At 44.9% G+C, this 19234-nt stretch overlaps 1 protein-coding gene across 13 annotated transcripts in view; it reads left to right on the top strand.

Moving 5' to 3' along the window:
- Ep400 (E1A binding protein p400) overlaps positions 1–19234 on the top strand; it is a 107116-nt gene that overhangs the window by 81300 nt on the left and 6582 nt on the right. For 7 of the 13 annotated variants that reach the window (XR_005871090.1, XR_005871093.1, XR_005871091.1 and 4 more), the window contains 18 exons: positions 3060–3218; positions 3577–3660; positions 4076–4213; positions 4436–4480; positions 4572–4725; positions 5280–5521; positions 5663–5836; positions 6953–7000; positions 8269–8405; positions 8528–8584; positions 11390–11468; positions 11581–11838; positions 13249–13294; positions 13370–13479; positions 14397–14604; positions 14717–14922; positions 16726–16947; positions 18986–19182. Coding sequence is in view for 1 of the 13 variants with exons in the window: in XM_040731688.1 (XP_040587622.1) it covers positions 3060–3218; positions 3577–3660; positions 4079–4213; positions 4436–4480; positions 4572–4725; positions 5280–5521; positions 5663–5836; positions 8269–8405; positions 8528–8584; positions 11390–11468; positions 11581–11838; positions 13249–13294; positions 13370–13479; positions 14397–14604; positions 14717–14922; positions 16726–16947; positions 18986–19180 (2511 nt within the window). In the remaining 12 variants the exon portion in view is untranslated. The remainder of the gene's footprint in view (positions 1–3059; positions 3219–3576; positions 3661–4075; positions 4214–4435; positions 4481–4571; positions 4726–5279; positions 5522–5662; positions 5837–6952; positions 7001–8268; positions 8406–8527; positions 8585–11389; positions 11469–11580; positions 11839–13248; positions 13295–13369; positions 13480–14396; positions 14605–14716; positions 14923–16725; positions 16948–18985; positions 19183–19234) is intronic. The other 6 variants (XR_005871089.1, XR_005871096.1, XR_005871095.1 and 3 more) reach the window with 4 other exon arrangements.

Below are 19234 nucleotides of genomic sequence, written 5' to 3'. Positions count from 1 at the left end.
CTGTCTTATGTCTTCCTCCCCTGACTCAAAGAGTTACCAGTCCCCTGTGGCCCCCAAGCACTAGAAACACTGCCCACCTGGGTTGAATGCACTGTCCCTGTAAGACACATAGCTGAGTTTGAAGACTGAGACAAGACCCTGGAATGTCTCTCTTTAGCATCTCTCATGTTGATGCCTTTTTAGGATGTAATGTTTTGGATTCATATGAGAGATATTACTGTTTCAGTGTAGGCACTGGGAGATTTGGAGTTGCACATGGGTCCTGTGCAGTGGATATCTGTATAGGAACATAGCAGATACCTGTCCGGGCTACTTATATCCCCTCCTTCCTGCTACTGGCTTGACCTTACTTGCCCCTCGATTGCTGAATACCCCTTCTCTACCACAGCCTCAAGTGAAGGGAACGGGTTCCTTCCTCCCCAGACCCTGCCCTCCGTGCCTTCTTTGAGTGTCCTCCACACCTCCCATTTTGCTGTTTAACTAAGGTGGTGACCACTGACTTATTGTTTGCTTTTTTGCAAAAGACATGAATGATGGCATGTGTCAATGCTGTGGTTTGCTATTGGCCTGTGCTCCATGCTGTCATAGCTTGTCTTTACCAACAGTGGTGATGGCCAGTTACTTTCTGATTCTAAAAGTGAACTATTCAGAAAGTTCCTCTTCCTTTAGCCACTACTCCCTTCCAAAAGTGACTACTCTTGTGGCATATTACTACATTTGCCTATCTTGAGCTGGATTGAATAGAATTCTGTACTTTAGGTCTGTCTGCTCTTTGTTTCATGTGGCAGTAAATATATCTGTCTTCATTCTGGATTATGATATTTATGAACTTACCACATTGCTCACGGACCTGTGTATAGATGACTATTTTGAAGTGTGCTTTTGCAGTGACTCATGTGAGCATGTATATGCATTCCTACTGAATGTAGACCTTCAAGTTTTGAAGTTGAGTCTCTGGCCAGCATATCTTGAACACATGACTAGTGGGTGGAGCTAAACGGAGTACCTCAGTGGTACCTGAGTGCTGCAGCTGCTGTGCATTGCCCAGGGCTTCAGCTGGGTGGCTTCTCTAAGGCTCACAGTCTCATGTGGTAGCTTTATTTTTGAATCTGAACACCATTTCATGGGTTTGCTGCCATGAAGGTCTTCTCTCTTGCCCTAGTGTCAGGGATGAAAACCTGGGTTTCCTGTAAACCTCTACTACTGAGCCTCACCCCCAGTCCCTGGATAATTTTTTTAAATAGCCTGGTCAAGTAGTTTTCTGGATTTTGGAGTTTTTTTGGGGTGTCTGTGTGTGTGTGTGGGTATGTGGTATGTGTTATTTTGTGATTGTGTATGTGCACATGAGTGTGAGTGGCTGCAGAGATAAGAAAAGGGAATCAGTTTCCTTGGAACTGGAGTTTCAGGCTATTGTGAACCCCCAATGTAGGCACTGGAACTTAACCCAGGTTCTCTGAAAGAGAAGCAAGTGCTTCTTAACTGTTGAACCATTTCTTCAGCCCAATATTTCTAACGGGGGAGAGAGAGAGAGAGGGAAGGGAGGGAGGGAGGGAGGGAGGGAGAGAGGGGGGGGAGGGAGAGAGGGAGGGAGGGGAGAGAGAGAATGAGAGTAACTTGCAAGAGTCAGTACCGGTTCTGGGAATTGAACTCAGGTTGTCAATCTTGGTGACACAACCTTTACCTGATGATCCATCTTACTGTGTCTGTTCCCTGGTGAAGGTTATTTTGTTTTCTCCTCTTTTTCCTACTGTCCTTTTGGATGCTTTATGTCTTATGTTCTTGATCTTGCTAAACAGAGATTCCTATATGTGTGGTCCTCATCAGGCTTTCTGTACCTAGCTTTAAAGATTCTCCAGGTCACCATGCTGCCTCCTTTTTTGTCTTTTGGAAGTGATGTTGGGGTTCTTATACAGTATGATCATCTTTTTAAACTGCAGGTTTTGCCAAATACTCTGAAAACTGGTTGCATGAGTTTTTTGTTTTTATTTTTTGACCATAGCTATATTGTCTCATATGCTACCACCTCTTTTTACATCCCCAGCCATGATCAGATGTGTGCTTCTGGGAGCTTAGGAGGTGAACAGTGACAGCATTTTTTTGCTTTTTTATGAGACAGAGTTTTCTGTGTAGCTCTGGTTGTCCTGGAACTTACTAAGTAGACCAAGCTGGCGTCGAACTCAGAGATCTGCCTCCTCTGCCTCCCAGGTGCTGGAATTAAAGGAATCAGTGCCAGCTTTTTAATGTACATGCCTCATGTTATAATAAAGTTAGCTGTCCTGTATGTTCTGGGCACCTGTGCTACAGTTTTCTGTGGTCTTGCTTTTGTATTTGGGCTATCAACAGGTCTCTGTTCTTCCCTGTGTCAACAGCTCTGGTTAGTACCATATACTAGATGTAAGGTGAATCTCCATGGTCCCTTCTCATTCCTAGAGTCTGTAATTTTTGGTGGCTTCATTTTCCAGTTTCTTTTAGCATGTTACTGTAGCAATCTTGGGCTACAACACTTCTCAAGGACGTGGGCCAGGGCCTGAGGATAGAAATGAAGACAAACAACAGCGACTCATTCTTGTAAGGGGAATGGTGTTTATTGTAACAAGAGGGGAGCATTATATACCAGTTAGCAGGCACAGTGGAAAACTACCAAAGTCAGAAGTTCATGTTCCCAGGGCCCTCCGGCAATAAGGATGGGCAGATAACAGGTACTTGAATTCAGACAATAAGGATGGGCAGAAAACAGGAACTTGCATACAGGCCTAATTGGAAGGAAGGGAACAGGATAAGCTCACTACTAGTTATAAGCTGGTCAGCAATCCCTATGGGGGAAGGGTCCAACATGTTACCGTCAGTGTTTTGTTCTTCCATGGAGCTTGATAGTAATTTTAGAAGTTGTAGATCCATCCATAGCTCCCATCGCTGGAATGCCTGTCATCAGCATGTGTATAAGAGTCTTAAAAGAAGGAAAGTACCTCTGGAGGCTTGCTGGTTGTTCACAATACAGGTATCTACTTTAACAGTATAAACTCCTTCGTTTGCCAAGTCTCAGTGCACATTCTCTGTAGGCCCTCAAGAGCATTGAGTATCTGGAGGAAGACGCCCAGAGGTCCACAGCAGAAGCTATGCCTGGATCCAGCACTGGAGTTGTGTCCTCAGACTCAGACAGTCCTAGATATGAGGAGGAGCCATCCCAGCTGGAAGAGCTGGCTGACTTTATGGAACAGGTTTGGGAATTTTTTTTTCTTTAAAGCTAAGAATTTTAGCATTTGAACCCTTTTGTAAAATTTTTTTTTGTTTGCTTTGACTAAGAACAGTTACTTTTTAAATTAAATGTTTGTGCGAGGATTTTTTTTTTTTTTTCGAGACAGGGTTTCTCTGTATTGTTTTGGAGGCTGTCCTGGAACTCGATTTATAGACCAGGCTAGCCTTGAACTCACAGAGATCTGCCTGCCTCTGCCTCCTGAGTGCTGGGATTAAAGGTGTGTGCCACCAATGCCCGGCCAAGAAGATTTTTTTTGAGGAATTTTATTGAACTCTATTAAGTTGCTACTAACCCAATTCAAAAATGTGTCTTTGAAATAGCTTACACCAATTGAAAAATATGCATTGAATTACTTGGAATTGTTCCATACGACCATTGAACAAGAAAAAGAGAGAAGCAGTGAGGTAAGAGAATCAAGTTTTGGTCAGTTTAACATATAAAAAGTAAAAAATTTCAGTGCTGCATTTGATTTGAGGTGACTATGACTCCATGGAATTAAAGGGATGAAGCCAAATCCTAGCAGTGCAGTCCTTAGTGAGAATGTGATCTTGGAAGCCCCGTGCAGGCAGCTGGATTGCTTTCTTTTCACCTTGATGTCATTGCATGTGTTTTTGAAGTAGTTTGGAGCTGATACAGGCTTACGTGTTGAGGGGCAGAGCATGTGCAGCAGTAAGAACTGAGACATCCCTTTAGGGAGATGGATAGGGCTTGGCCATGTGCACAGTGGCTATAGAGTTGACCACTAGAAAGAGATCAGAAGCAACCTGCCTACATGCCTGCCTTGATCTTGAAAGTTCTTTCCCCGATGCTTTCTCTTAGCAGGATTTGGTGATGGCATCAGTGAGGGACTGGGAATTCCGCAATGCTAGGGCCCTACAGGAAAGGGAGGTCCAGCTGCAGCTTGAACAGGAAGAGGCAGAGCTTCTCACCTACACTCGGGAGGACGCCTACAGCATGGTATAAATTAGCACTCATCTCCTTTTCTCACCTAACTGCTGTTATAACATGTTGAGGTCTTAACTGATACTGATTTAACCCTCGGTGGGTGATATTTCTGGAATTTAGATAAATCCACGCTTTTAAATCCACAGTCATGTTTGAATATTGATGAAAGTATGTAATTTTTGGCATGTATCATGAAGTAAAGCCTTTGTTGTATTTTAAACTTCTGTTCCATAGGAGTATGTTTATGAAGATGCTGATGGGCAGACAGAAGTCATGCCGGTACGTGAGCTGACCCTTCTCCCTGAATGCCTGAGCAAAGGCTAACCTTCCCATAACTTGGCAGCTTATGGAACCTGCTTTCTCTGTGCAGCTCTGGACACCACCCACTCCTCCTCAGGATGACAATGACATCTACATTGACTCAGTTATGTGTCTCATGTATGAGACCACACCTATCCCAGAAGCTAAGCTGCCTCCTGTTTATGTGAGGAAGGAGCGCAAGCGACACAAAACAGATCCATCAGGTGTGTATTGCTGTGCTGGAATAGGAGGCGGGTTCCATCTATTGTCTCCTGTACCATGTTCCTGGGTCCTGCCATTTCATAGGAAGACCCTTGATGATTATGGTTGTTAGTATAGAAGACCACTAAGAGGCTGGGTGCATGGCATACACCTGTATTCCCAGCGCATGGGATGTTGAGGCAGAAGGATCATAAGAGTTCATGGCTAGCCTGTGCTAAATAGTGAGACTGTTTTGAAACTCCCAAATAGATAAATAGTAAACACAAGAAAGTGGTTTTAGCCGGGCGGTAGTGGCTCACGCCTTTAATCCCAGCACTCGGGAGGCAGAGGCAGGCGGATCTCTGTGAGTTCGAGGCCGGGCTGGACCGACAGCCTCCAAAACAATACAGGGAAACCCTGTCTCCTAAAAAAAAAAAAGAAAGTAGTTTTACTTTTAGCAGTTGTTTCCATAGCCCCTTGGTCTATATGCCTTTTGTGTGCTTTCTTCCCCTTTTCTCACCCCACTGGTGAGGAAATCTCTCATTGTCCTATACTGCTGAACCCCACCTCTATTCAGCTGCAGGCAGGAAGAAGAAGCAGCGGCATGGTGAGGCAGTAGTCCCACCACGATCTTTGTTTGACCGGGCGACACCTGGCATGTTGAAAATCCGACGTGAAGGCAAGGAGCAGAAGAAGAACCTGCTGCTGAAGCAGCAGACACCCTTCGCCAAGCCTCTGCCTACCTATGTCAAGTCCTCAGGGGAGCCTGCCCAGGACAGTCCCGACTGGCTCATTGGCGAGGACTGGGCCCTGCTACAGGTGAGTGACTATGTTGTCTTTGCATTGAGCATTCCCATGGTTTGTTTGCTCCCCCACATTGGTGATTCACAGTGCATGGAAAGACAGCACCAGTAAATTTGAAGTGTGTTGATCTGTGTGCTCTGAAACCTCGTCCTCCAGGCTGTAAAGCAGTTACTTGAGCTGCCATTGAACCTCACGATTGTGTCACCTGCCCACACTCCTAATTGGGACCTTGTCAGTGACGTTGTCAATTCCTGTAGCCGAATCTACCGCTCTTCTAAGCAGTGCCGGAATCGTTATGAGAACGTCATCATTCCCAGAGAAGAGGGGAAGGTGAGCTTATACCCCTTGGTTTCCCTGGGAAGAATTGGCTTCTTCAGTAGCCAGGTCTTGCTGTGTATTGATGGGCAGTGTAGCTGTCCCTGTAGACTATGGTGAAGTCAGCCTTCTTCATCAGTGAGGCCTACGTCTACACAATACCTGGCACATAATGGACATTCGTGGGGAGTCAATAACCTTGCCCTTCATCATGGTTGGTGTTAGCCTATGAACCAGATGCCAGCCTCTGGTGTGGCAGCAGTGTGGAATACTATGCCATTGAGGTTTCAGATGAGTAAGGGAAGGACTCTTCTTTGACTTGTTACCACCTCACTTAAAAAAGAGTCTGTTCATGCTTTCTGTGCCACTTTCAAGCACAGTAGTGGTTTGACAAGCAGTCTCTGTTTCTGGGTTAACGTTGAGCGTTGAAAGTGTTTATAGTATGGCCAAACCATTGTGCCTTTCATTCAGGAAGCCAGCTATGGTTTGCATCCTGGACCAAAATGAGTCTATGCTGCTGCTCAGGGATATGCAGGCCTCTACTCAGCTTTTCCCCTACCTGGTTGGAGTTTGTCTACTATTTCCATTTCTCCATTTGGCTTTCTTTACACAGCTCCCTCTTTTTTTGCCATTTGACAGCTAGTTTTTCTTCAGTGTCCACAGGCCATGTCACACCAGCATTTACAAATGTTCAGCCCTGATGCCAAGGCAGGTGTACAGAGAATACTGCCTTTCTGACCACATCAGTATGTCCATTAGCATAGGAGCAACAGTGATGTTGGCAAGACAGGCATCTAGTCCTTATTTTGGTACAGTTTGTGAAAACTACCTTGGTGTTGAGAGCCACATGTGCCCTCAGGATGAGGTTGCCACACTCACCTTACTTTTGTGACCACTCTTTGAACCATCTCTTGTCATTTCTAAAACACTCGTCTCAGAACAAAGCATTTGTTTGCTTTTTTTTAATAAAAAAGCAAGCCTTCCTCATGATACCATTCTGTGGTTCCTCCACCATAAAACCTCCTGAAATCTCACATTCACTCTTTTGTGTTCTGGAAGCATTTATAATAATAGCAGCCATTACCTTAATATTGAAAAAAAATTAAGCTAAAATATTTTCTTCTCTTATAGCTGATTTGTGAAGCTAATCCAAAGAAAAAGGCACAAAATATTTATAAGGTACGAGGAGGTGTTCTGAATGAGATGGAAAGCTTTCTGTAAGTGCCTGTGAAAAAGAGCACAATGAGGTTCAGACTGATCCCGGACTGTAGTAGCAAAAACACAGCACTTAGGGTTTTCTCAAGTGCCTTTTATTCCTATGCTTAGAGGTTTTCCTTTTTCACCTGAAGGAACCACACAGTGACTCATTGAGTCCGTCAGGGACATTCAGAGCCTCCCTGTTGTTCACACCCTGTTGAGGCCTGTGATGTGGTGGCTAGATGCCAGTTAAGCTAACCAGACTTAGCCCTGGAGCTATTGTTGTTCATAGTTAGGACCAGCCAGGGCTTTATTGCTGAACACATGTCCTTCCTGCCTTTGGCCTTGTCTTACTTTCACTCTGGTGGTGGGTGTGATACACTGGCTCTTACTCTCCCTTCTTCCTGCTTCCCTTTGTTTAGTTTTGTTGTTGTTGTTTTAAAATAGGAGGATGCTTATATAGGGGGCAGTGTTCAAGAAGCAGATCTGTGTAACCGTGCACATTGGTTTTTTAGTTCTGACTGTCCTTGGCATTCTCTCTGAACTTAAGGCATTCTTCCAGCAACAGATGTGTATTTGCCTAAGTATACTGGGTATACATCACTGACTGCAGTAATGGGGTTGGTCAGGGTTTAGAGATACTGAAGGGCAGAGAGAGCCAGCCCTGGGCTAGGTAGAGCTGTGAGCTTTTGTCCCACCTGTGACCTCGCACAGACTATTTTTGGGCTTTCTATATCTGAGGGGGAGTGTTTAGATGTCTTGGTAGCAAGTAGACAACTGTTGAATTTTCGTTTACCTGTGGCATTTATAAGCAGGAAGGCTAACTAGGTACAAATGTGTCACAGCCCCCATGGAATGCAGTTTTAGACATCCATGTTACCCTCACTGTCCACTCTGGGTAGAAGGTGTCTGTGTGTGATTCCCACTGCCTCATCTGTCCATGGTATTAGACTTAACAGTTGAAGACTGTGTATTAACCTCAGAGTGTGTCCTTGAATATTTTGTACAACCTTTCTCTCCTCAGTGAAGGGGAGGCTCAACTGAGCAAAGTTCCTAAGGATTGGGGATGTTGCCAGCTACCAGCAAATGATGGCCATTCAGTGTTGCAAATGTATTATATTATCCCAGAAGGAAAGGAAGGGAATGGGACTTGGGTGCAGCCGTTGGAACTTAGCCACAGACTAAGTTTCCAGAGTAGTATGGTAGGTTTATGGTCTAAACTTGATGAGCTCCTGTCAATTTTGTTTCAGAGTAAAAACAACCGTCCACTCCGCACCAGCCAGATTTATGCCCAGGATGAGAACGCCACTCACACCCAGCTGTATACAAGCCACTTTGACCTGATGAAAATGACAGCTGGCAAGAGAAGCCCCCCAATCAAGCCTCTGTATGTTCCCTGGGCTCGTATTTCGTTACTGTGATTGCATCAGCTAAGAGGCTAGTAATTGATACTTGCTCTTGATTATGTTTTCCTCTTGTTTGGTAACCAGTCTTGTTTCTGTGTTGCAGGCTTGGCATGAATCCGTTTCAGAAGAACCCCAAGCATGCCTCTGTGCTGGCAGAAAGGTACTTCTATGGATCAAACACATTTTAAACCTTTGAAATGAGTTTGTGTCGTCACTTTAAGTTCAGTAGAATAATGAACTATAATATAAAACAACATGATATGTAAGCTTTGGCTATGATGATATAGACCCTGAACTTGAGAAACCTTGAAGTCCTTTGAGGAGAGTATGTCTATGGTAGCCCCAGACAGACAGACAGACAGACAGACAGACACACACACACACACACACACACACACACACACACACACACACACAGTCTTGTCCTGCATTTGTAAAGAGCTCTCATCTCCTATTGCTTTGTGCAGCAGCTTTGTCCTATGGTACAGAACAAAGGCTAAGAGAGTAATTGTTCTGCGCTGCAGACACAACTTTTGTTGGTTGTACCATAGGAGGTTATTAAGTTTAGAGGTGAATGCACTTGATTATTTTTTAATGAAGGAAAAATGAACTAGTGTGTGAGTGGATTGTGAAATGGGAAGATGGGAGAATGTGAGCATTCTCTTTGGAGCTAAGCTCTGGGCTAGATGCTGGCAGTGCTGGAGATCTGCTCAGGTGAACAGTCACTGCTCTGTTTTCATCACTGCGCACATGCACACTGGTTGCTTCCTGTCCAGCCCCTGCTTTCCTGTTAAATGCTGTGTATCCCCTTGTCACATAGCTATGGGAGTGGTCCTTGCCAAATAGTCAATTCATGACACATTTACTAAGAGCCCAATAGCACTGCTGTGCTTCCTTTAGCAGTGCCCTGTGTGACCTGGGATTTTCATCTCATGATATCAAGGTGTCCCATCTCCTGGGGCTGGACCCCATGTGGAAACTTGAAGCCCCACCCTGCTGTGGTTTTTGTTTAATTTTGTTTGTCCTAGGGATTACCTTCAGAGATGCCCTATATTACTTAAATTTGTTACCTGCACCTGTGCAGCAGTGCTTATTGATTGAGTGGAATGATGAGTTAATCAAGTTAGTATTTGTTAGTAGGTTAAGGGCTGTCATGGCACATAGTGCTTACGAAGGATACTGGCATGCCTTCCAGAGAGATGTGTAGCATGAAAGAGGGAGGAGAGAAGGGTCTTCACAGATGGCTATGTTCTGAGTACACTGCAGGACATAAAGGAGGATCCTTGGGGTTTGGGAAGAGTAGTTTCAGGTGCTAGGGTAGGGGGTGTTCCATCACCTCCCTGGGAAGGTGGAATGTGAGCTGGGCCTTGAGAAGAAGCTGAGGACAAGAGACTCAAAACCACCAGACCTGTATAGGTAAAAACAGACTGTACTGAAAGGACTGTGAGACTTTTGTGGGCTATGGGCATTAATAAAGTCACTCAGGCCTATCATGTAATGATAGTTGAATGAAAACCTTAGAGCAAGGGGGTTGTGTCTGTTTAGCCAGGGGTAGGGGGTGGGGTGGTATTTGTCCAGGGTATGGCTTTGGGTAGGTTCTAGGTTCTTTGGTAGCTGTGGGATACTTGTGGTGGTATGTCTGGGCAGACCCAGAGAGTTTATAGAGTACTGCCTGTTAGTAGACTCCTGAAATTGCAGAAAGTACTGAATGTCAAGTACCTGGGAGTTTTGTTTGTATTGTTTTCTTCTTAAGACAAGGCTTTAGTACAGGCTGGCCTTGAATTTGTGGTAATCCTTTATCTAGCCTCAGCCTCCAGAGTGCTGAGAATCCTTTACACAGGTGTGAGCTACTGTGATCTGTATATTGTGTTTTCTAAAGTAAAAACCTTTCACTTAAGCATCACATGATTTCTTTTTGTTATAATCACATTATCAGCATTAATTTTTTTTGTACATTATTAAGTCAAATCTGGTTTTGTTGTTTATTTGTGGCATTATTTTTTTCCCTTCAAGACAGGATTTCTCTGTGTAATAGTCCTAACTGTCCTGGAACTTGATTTGTAGGCCAGGCTGGCCTCAAACTCACAGATATCCTCCTGTTTCTGCCTCCAAGTGCCACCACACCTGGCTGTTTGTTTTTTTAACACAAGCCTGAAATATAGTCAGTCTGGTAGCTGAGACTGTGATACCGTGTCTAATAGATGAGTAGTGTATACAGTATGGACACCCTGGAACAAAACACAGCTCACATCCTGGGCTGGAATGAATGAGACAGTGTATGTTTTCATCAAACTATTCAGGACAATGTGTAATTTAAAACTAGTGAATTATGGGCCTGGAGAATGGGGCTCAGCAGTTAAGAGTTTGTTTTCTAGCGCCCATGTCAGATGGTTCACAACCACCTGTTACTTCAGTTTCCCAGAATCTTCTGGCCTCTATAGATACCTATATTCACACATATAAGCTCAAACACATACACATAGTTAAAAAATTAAATCTATTAAAAAAACAAAACAAACAAGCAAAAACAAATGGGGATTGGAGAGATGGCTCAGAGGTTAAGAGCACTGTCTGTTCTTCCAAAGGTCATGAGTTCAATTCCAAGCATGGACCACATCATGGCTCACAACCATCTACAAGGTTTGGTGCCCCCTTCTGGCATGTAGGCATTCATGCAAGAACAGTGTATATGTAATAAATCTTTAAAACAAACAAAGGAATTGTTTATAGAATTTTCTGAGTAATTTTTTTTTTTCGAGGCAGGGTTTCTCTGTATTGTTTTGGAGGCTGCCCTGGAACTTGCTCTGTAGACCAGGCTAGTCTCGAACTCACAAAGATCCTCCTGCCTCTGCCTCCCAAAGGCATGCACCACCAACGTCCGGCCCCTGAGTAGTAGTTTTTTTTTTTTTTTTTTACCATGACTGATATGTGTAAGCGAAGCAAGCTTTGACTTTTTATCTTATAGTGGAATCAACTATGACAAGCCATTGCCTCCCATTCAAGTTGCTTCTCTCCGTGCAGAGCGAATTGCAAAAGAGAAAAAGGTATGGTACCCTAGACCCTGGGTCCTCTCAGAAACATGCTTCTGTGGCATGATGTCACCCTGGGTTGGGTCCAGCTCCTTTAGCAGCTTCTCTTCCCATTTGACCCTTCTAGGCTTTGGCTGATCAGCAGAAGGCACAGCAGCCACCAGTGACACAGCCGCCCCCACAGCAGCAGCAGCAACAGCAACCCCCACCACCTCCACAGCAGCCACCACCACCACTGCCACAGCCACAGGCAACAGGCAGCCAGCCACCAGCAGGACAGCCTGCTGTCCAACCCCAGCCCCAGGTCCAGGCCCAGCCACAGCCTGTGCAGGCACAGTCAAAGGGGCAACCTACGATGACAACTGTAGGCAGTGCTGCTGTGCTGGTGAGAGCCTCTAAACCCACAGTCTATGAACCTTACTCTGTGGGAATGCAGGATGCTCCCTGGGGATAGTCTGTGTTTTTGCCTGACTATGCCATCCTCTAAGGCTGGTGAACATCTCACTGGGCTGGGAGGGTAAAGCTACTCTTTGGTACAAGGACCAGGGCTAAGGAGAACCTGGGTTCTAAAGATGAGTATAGTTGCATATACTTTTAATCTCAGCTTGAGGGGGATTGAAACAGGAATATCTTGAGTATGAGTTCAGCCTGAGCTGTAAAACAAGACTGTTGACTCAAAAAAACAAAAAAAGAAGCTGGACTATGTAGAATAAGACAGATGAGCTTGTTCATTTCCTTTAGGTGGATAGAGCAGCACCTTCTGTGTCAGTGTGCATGCACAGCCACCACCAAAGATGTTCCACTTGTGCCCACCCACATTCTCAAGCCATAAGCACATAAATATCCAAAGGAAAATCAGAGCTGTGGCCCTGAAGGACATGATGACATATATACTTCAATTTTCTGTGGTGTTTGTCACACGGACATTGAAACCACACTCAAAGAGAACAGGCTCTCTCTGCCCTTTCCAGTGCACATGAATGCTGGTTTGGGTAGTTTTCTGAGGAGCCATCCACTTTGTTTTTTGAGATGGTCCTTCACCTTTCAGATTTGGTTAAGTAGGGTGGCCAGTTGACCATGGGGATCCTTGTCTACATTTGACCAGTGCAAGGGTTACAAGCACACACCACTACTTTCAGTTTTTTACATGAGTGCTAGGAGTCAAACTTAAGTCTTCATATTTGTAAACCCAGCACTTTACCAACTGAGATGTCTTCTCATACCCTGAATCATTACATTGAGCTGTGGTGGGATTTTGTAGGTGGTTGGGCATCATTCTTTCTTCACTGAGATGGTATATTTACTAAACCCTGTATGGTGTGGGAACTTCCACAGGAAGGCTGATGGGCAGTGTCTCCTACTCACTGAAGTTTGCCTTCCTATGTGGAATAATGATCACAGAAAGAAACTGGACACTTGTTTGTTGGCAGAAAGATTCTTTCTGAAGAGGTGGCATTTGAAAGTTAAGGCCTGAATGACATGAAGGCATTCATGAGAAGAATGGAAGCGTGCATGCGCCTGTGTGTGTGTGTGTGTGTGTGTGTGTGTGTGTGTGTGTGTGTGTGTGTGTTGGGGGGTACTTAAGTCTGGAGGTAATACATGTGGTAAGAGGAAGCATGGGAAGGGAAAGCTAATGTGGAAATAGCCCAGGTGCTGAGTAGCAGCAGGCTGGAGTCTGAAGGCAGTCTAGGTAATATGCTTGGGAATTTTCATTAGCTAATTATAGTTGCTTTTGCAGAGTTTGTGCAGCAAAAGGCCTGACCTGAAGTTGACCTGAATTTCTGTTTTTCAATAGGCAGGAACCATTAAGACATCAGTCACTGGAACAAGCATCCCAACAGGTGAGGAGGGTGCAGAGGGTTTGAAAATGGAGCTCAGTCTGTCTCCTCTGGCCTCACCCACATCTTGCTCTCTAGGCACTGTGAGTGGAAATGTGATTGTGAACACAATAGCGGGTGTACCTGCCGCTACCTTCCAGTCCATTAACAAGCGTCTGGCATCACCTGTGGCTCCTGGAGCTTTGACTGTGAGTTGTTCCCGTGCTCAGAGAGCTTACCATGACTTGCATTTGGGAAGATTATTTGCTTTTTTTTTTAAATGTTCCACAGATGAGAAAAATAACTGGTCTCCTTTGAATTTCATAAAATAAGTAGCTTATCAGTTTGGGACCCCTCAAGTTTTAGGAAACTGTCCTCTTTTGTATTACTAGGGAAGGGTGAATTTCCCCATAGGACAAGTTTTCAGAGAGGAGAGAGGTGGTATATGAAGATATGGCCTGGTCCCCCTTACCCAGGTTCCCCTTACCTCTGCCTCATTGGATCGGTAGGAAGCAGAGGTGAGGTTGTTGCCTTGGTAGATAGAGTGCTGTTCTGGAGTGTGGAGCACATTGCCATATGAAGTGATCAAGCAACCTGGCTTCCTGGGGTGAGGGCAACTGGACAGAGAGAGAGCCATCACAAAAGCATGAAGGTAGAGGTCAGCTGGGGGAATATGGTCCCCAGGAAGGAAAGGAAATGCCCTCTGTGGCATAACACAGAACGTGTGGTCAGAAGGTTTTCCTAGTGTCGACCACCTGTTTTCCTTTCATAGCTCACAGTCAGAATAAAGCACATTGCGTTAGAATTGCTGTTCTCATACCCAAAGGTGACATATCTCCTGTATAAGAAGTGACACTTCCAAGCTCTAATGCTGGGGTTTAGAGAATGTCTTTACTAGGAAGATGTGGTTTCTCTGATAACCTACAGAGGTAGACACACAAAAGGATGGAGTTGTTGGGGATGAAGATTAAAGGCATACACTACCATGCCCAGCTGAAATCACACTTCTTATATGTAATACTGAAACATTGGGCTTCTGGGGGGAAACATAGTAGGAAATCTTTGCTACTTGAGTTTGGGTAGATGTGCCAAGTACTGTGATAACATTCCTATGTTATCTTTCTAGACATCTGGAGGTTCTGCTCCTGCTCAGGTGGTCCACACCCAGCAACGAGCAGTTGGTTCCCCAGCCACTGCCACCACTGACCTGGTGTCCATGACAACAACTCAGGGTGTTCGAGCAGTCACTTCCGTGACAGCCTCAGCTGTGGTCACTACCAACCTGACTCCAGTACAGACCCCAACCCGGTCTTTAGTGACCCAAGTGTCCCAAGGTGAGAGGCTTGGTATTTCCCTGAGCCAGTATCTGCTGTTAGTACTTTAGCTTGCAGGTATTGTCCAGGACAGCTAAGGTTGCCAAGATCTAACAAGCCAACCTCTTTACAGCCACAGGAGTTCAACTACCTGGAAAAACCATCACTCCTGCTGCCCATTTCCAGCTTCTTAGGCAGCAGCAGCAACAGCAGCAGCAGCAGCAGCAACAGCAGCAACAGCAGCAGCAGCAGCAGCAGACCTCCCAGGTGCAAGTTCCACAGCTCCAGGGCCAGGCCCAGTCCCCTGCACAGATCAAAGCTGTGGGCAAGCTGGCACCGGTGAGCATATACTTCACCATAACATCACAGGCATTCCTTGCTTGTCTGTAGTTCAGAACCTATTTTACAAAAATGTATCATCTTTAGGTAGAGAGCCTGCTTTCTTGCACTTAACACAACTTTCCATCCAGTAAGTGTGAATCATGCCTCTGAGAAGCATTAGGAGACCTTAGCTTCCTGCCAGCAGGTCCATCTTCTATGCACTGTATTGCCACGGCTCATTTTCCAGAGGACTAAAAAGCCTGTGTGCAGCATTCTTGGACGATAGTGTGAAGATGCTCCTCAGTGCTCTTCTTCAGGAGCAGATAGGTCAACGTATGCTGCTCTTTGTTGCTTGTTTGAAAATTTATGTTCCTAGTTTTGTCCGTCTGTCATTTTGCTGTCTTTTGTGCTAATGTGTTTACTTTAGGAGGAAATGTCCTTGCAACAAACGCAGAGTCACAGGCGTGTAGCATCAAAAGGAGCCAGAAAAGCAGATGGCAATGTGAACAGACTGACTACTAGGTCTGACTTTGTGAGCTGCTGGTCAGAGGCTTGACTGACTAGAGCTGAGCTGACCTGAGGCCACCTCTGTGAGGCTTGGGAAGGACCCAGAGATGGATCAATTGTCCTGTGTTTCTTTTGTGACAGTGTTGGTATTCTCTTGGGACCTCCAGAGTGTGTTTTTGGCCACCTTGTTCCTTTTGAGAAGTGGTGGTAAGGTACCTCAGATGAAAACTACTCAGCTGTGTGTGGCTACTATACACATGTTTTAAATCGTTCAAAATGCCACAAATTATGACATTCAGCTCTTCATTCAGTGGTTATGTTTCAGGGCTCCAAAACCACCCCCCCTAGGCTGTGGCTACTGAATTAGACAGCCCTTTTTCTTCCAGTTGACCAGAGTAATTGTTCTCACTACTCTCAGGCCAGCAGGGGGAAATTGTCTGTTAGTTCTCCAGCATTGAGACTGCTCCAGTCAGCACTTCTCATCCAGTCCAGCTGACAGGAGTCCTGCCCACCTTCTTGTTCCTTTATTCTTCACCCACATTCTCCTAATTCAGTTTCAAAGCCATTGTCAATTCTGATATATCCAGAGAGATCTGATAGTTATGAATAACTCACATATTTGTGAGAGGGGGGAGTCGTGTTTTTTTTTTTTTTTTAATGTTTTCTTGATAACTTTGTTTTTGTTTTTGAGTCAGGTAGTATCATGTAGCTGGCATTGGCCTGGAACACCAGGTCCTTCCATTTACTTCCATTGTGCTAGAACTATACACTTAAGCCACCATGCCCAGTTCATTATCTTGTTACCTTCATAGGGTTTATTACCAAGTTATTACTATTAATGGAATTTAGTAACAAAATATTACTCTTTTTTAATAATTTATTTATTTTTATTTTTTATACATTGGTGTTTTGCCTACATGAATGTCTGTATGAGGGCGTCAGATCCCTTGAAACAGTAGTAAGAGACAGTTGTGAACTGCCATGTGGGTACTGAGAATCCAACCCAGGTCCTCTGGAGAGCAGTTAGTGCTCTTAACTGCTGAGCCACCTCTCCAGTCCCCCAAAATATTACTCTCTATTAAAACTTATCTCTTTTGAGAGATAAGAACTTGGAAAGCCTCCTCTGAACTTAGTGATCTGTCATAGTTGCTGTCCCCCATTTCCTTGGTGAAATGCTGATTTTCATTAAGTGCCCAGTTGGTTGTGAGGATGGTTCACATTCTGCATATCAACTAATGTACATGAATTCTCAGTAGAGATGGAGGGGGGGCATATGGTTAGTTCATGCAAAGAACACCCTTATTTGGATTTCAGGAACATATCATCAAGATGCAGAAACAGAAGATGCAGCTGCCACCACAGCCCCCAACACCGCAAGCCCAGCAAGGTCCCCCACAGCAGCCGGCACAAGTGCAAGTGCAGACCCCACAGCCCCCACAGCAGCAACAGAGTCCTCAGCTCACCACTGTCACAGCCCCACGGCCTGGGGCTTTACTCACGGGCACCACCGTGGCCAACCTCCAGGTGGCCCGGCTTGTAAGTTCCAGTTCATATATTTATTGTTCAAAAGTACCATCTTTGCATTTACCCAAAGTTTGTTTTTTAAATTGTGAGGAGGCAGGGCACATGCCATAGCATGTGTATGAGGTTGGACAACTTTGTAGGGTTGGTTTGTTTTCTTTCATCTTCATGTGTTAGGCTTGTACAACAGGCACCTTTACCTGCTGAGCTGTCTCAACAGACACTGCATTTCAGTCAGGCTTTTGTAGCTTGCTCAGGGGCACATTAGGTCTTGTGGCAGACTTAGATGTGAGGCAGATTTGGTCCTTACAGAGGATAAGACATTAGACTTGTGGCAAGTTGTGCTAGCATTACTTATAGAACCAGTGAAGTGTCACCAGGCCTATTAGGGAATGAATGGTTGGGGGTAGCAGAAAGTTAATAGTAAGGGGTAAGCACAGCACACCGGTTATCCTGTTCTTGGCAGTGGAAGGGTAGGGGCAGTGCCAGTGTGGCTAGAGCACAGAACTAGTGTACCCCAGGTTCCATGACCAGCTCACTAATGCCCACTTGGCAGCAGGGAGAGCCTTTGAAGGTTTGAAGGAAGGAACATAGCAAGATAGTGGTGTCTGAGGAGATGTACAGACTGAAGTCAGTGTGGATCTTCGGTGTCACAGCAGCCAGTGATGGGTACCCCTTGGAGGGCTTGCCCAACCAGTGCTGCCCTCGGAGCTCTGTACCAGTCTTCTTGTGTTTTGTATCATGAGCTACCTTTAACAAGTGTGAAGGAACTGCATGGTACATGGATTAATTATCTGTTCAGATCCTTTACTTGGAAACTATAACTTGAGCTAGGACTGAGGTCCCAGGTACTTGGGCTTTGCTCTGTGTGTAGGTCTTTGTAAGAGCCCCTTGCCCCCCACCAAAGAGGGAGTCTGAGGATGATTTATTTATAAAACTAGCCTGTTGTGCCTGTGTTTACAAAACTGAGTCAGGAGAATGGTGACAGCTAGTAGGTAGGAGTTTAATGAGCTGTTGCAGAGTAGATTCTAGTAATTAGGCCACAAACCTTACATGCTAGTTAATACAGTAGTGCTCTTGTCTCCTACAGAAATAGTGGGGCTGTTACAAAGCTTTTGTCAGTGATAATGAGGAGTTCAAATGACTAAATGTTCACTAAATGGATCTAAAAGGTAGGCTAGCAACTGGATTAGTTACTTTTGTTTTTCATGGAGGCAAGTTGTGGTAGTGTGAAAAAAAGAGACATGTGACCGACTACACTCAGGAAGCAGAGAGACAAATGCAACTTCCTTCCAGACTTTCCAAGAGGATTGTCTCCTGGGCAGTTCTAAATCCAGTCAGATTGACAATGAAGGTTAACCTTTCATCAAGCAACTTTGAAAGTGACTGTTGTAAAGGGAAGAGGCTATAAAATACAGGTGACTCGTTCTACTACTGCATTTTTGCACAGATGGAAAAGATGCCTAGCAGGCTGAATGTCATTTACAGTCCCCTTGTCTGTGGGCACTTTAGGACTTGTTGGTAGCTCTTACTTTCTTAGGTTTATGTGTATGTTTGGATAATCTCTATATATACACAAAACTTTGCCTTTTGTAAAATGTAATTTAGGGAGAAAATGCTTGCTAGCATTGTGGAAAATTTGTAGGATCAGGAAACCTTGGGTGTGTTTTCAGATAGGTGCTTATGGCAGTGATCTTAGAGAAAAGAGTGGTGGGAGCCAGAGGATGGAGAGTAAGTGGCATAGAACCAGGAGCGGAGATGAGTGTTTGGAATCTTATGAACATCAGAACATGGCATCACGGCAGACAAGCCCCAAAAGTCTTGTACAGATTCTGTCCCTATGTGTCTGCAAAAGTGACAAGTAAAAGTCCCTGGATTGGCCTCATGAGTCTAGATTTTCCTTTAATGTCACTGCCCCTTTCCATGTAGTCTATCTGTGTAAATTCTCTTGACCTCTGGTCACAAAAATGTTTTTTGTTTTTTTTTAAAAATAGGAAAGACAAGTACACACAATGTCTGAATTTCTCTGGATTCTCCTGTTTTCACTGTTTAGACCCGGGTCCCTACTTCTCAGCTGCAGGCACAAGGGCAGATGCAAACTCAGACGCCTCAACCTGCTCAGGTGGCTTTGGCAAAACCTCCAGTGGTATCTGTCCCAGCAGCTGTGGTCTCCTCACCAGGGGTCACGACCCTGCCTATGAATGTTGCAGGGATCAGCGTGGCAATTGGACAGCCACAAAAAAACAGCAGGTACCTTCATGCCGCTTCTTCTTGCTGCATGCCTTTCCCAGGTGGCCATGTG

The sequence above is a fragment of the Mesocricetus auratus genome, unplaced genomic scaffold, assembly GCF_017639785.1.
Source record: "Mesocricetus auratus isolate SY011 unplaced genomic scaffold, BCM_Maur_2.0 Super-Scaffold_100025, whole genome shotgun sequence".
Classification (NCBI taxonomy): Eukaryota; Metazoa; Chordata; class Mammalia; order Rodentia; family Cricetidae; genus Mesocricetus; species Mesocricetus auratus.
Note: the sequence above shows the minus strand (reverse complement) of the source record. Positions and strands in the feature narration are given on the sequence as shown.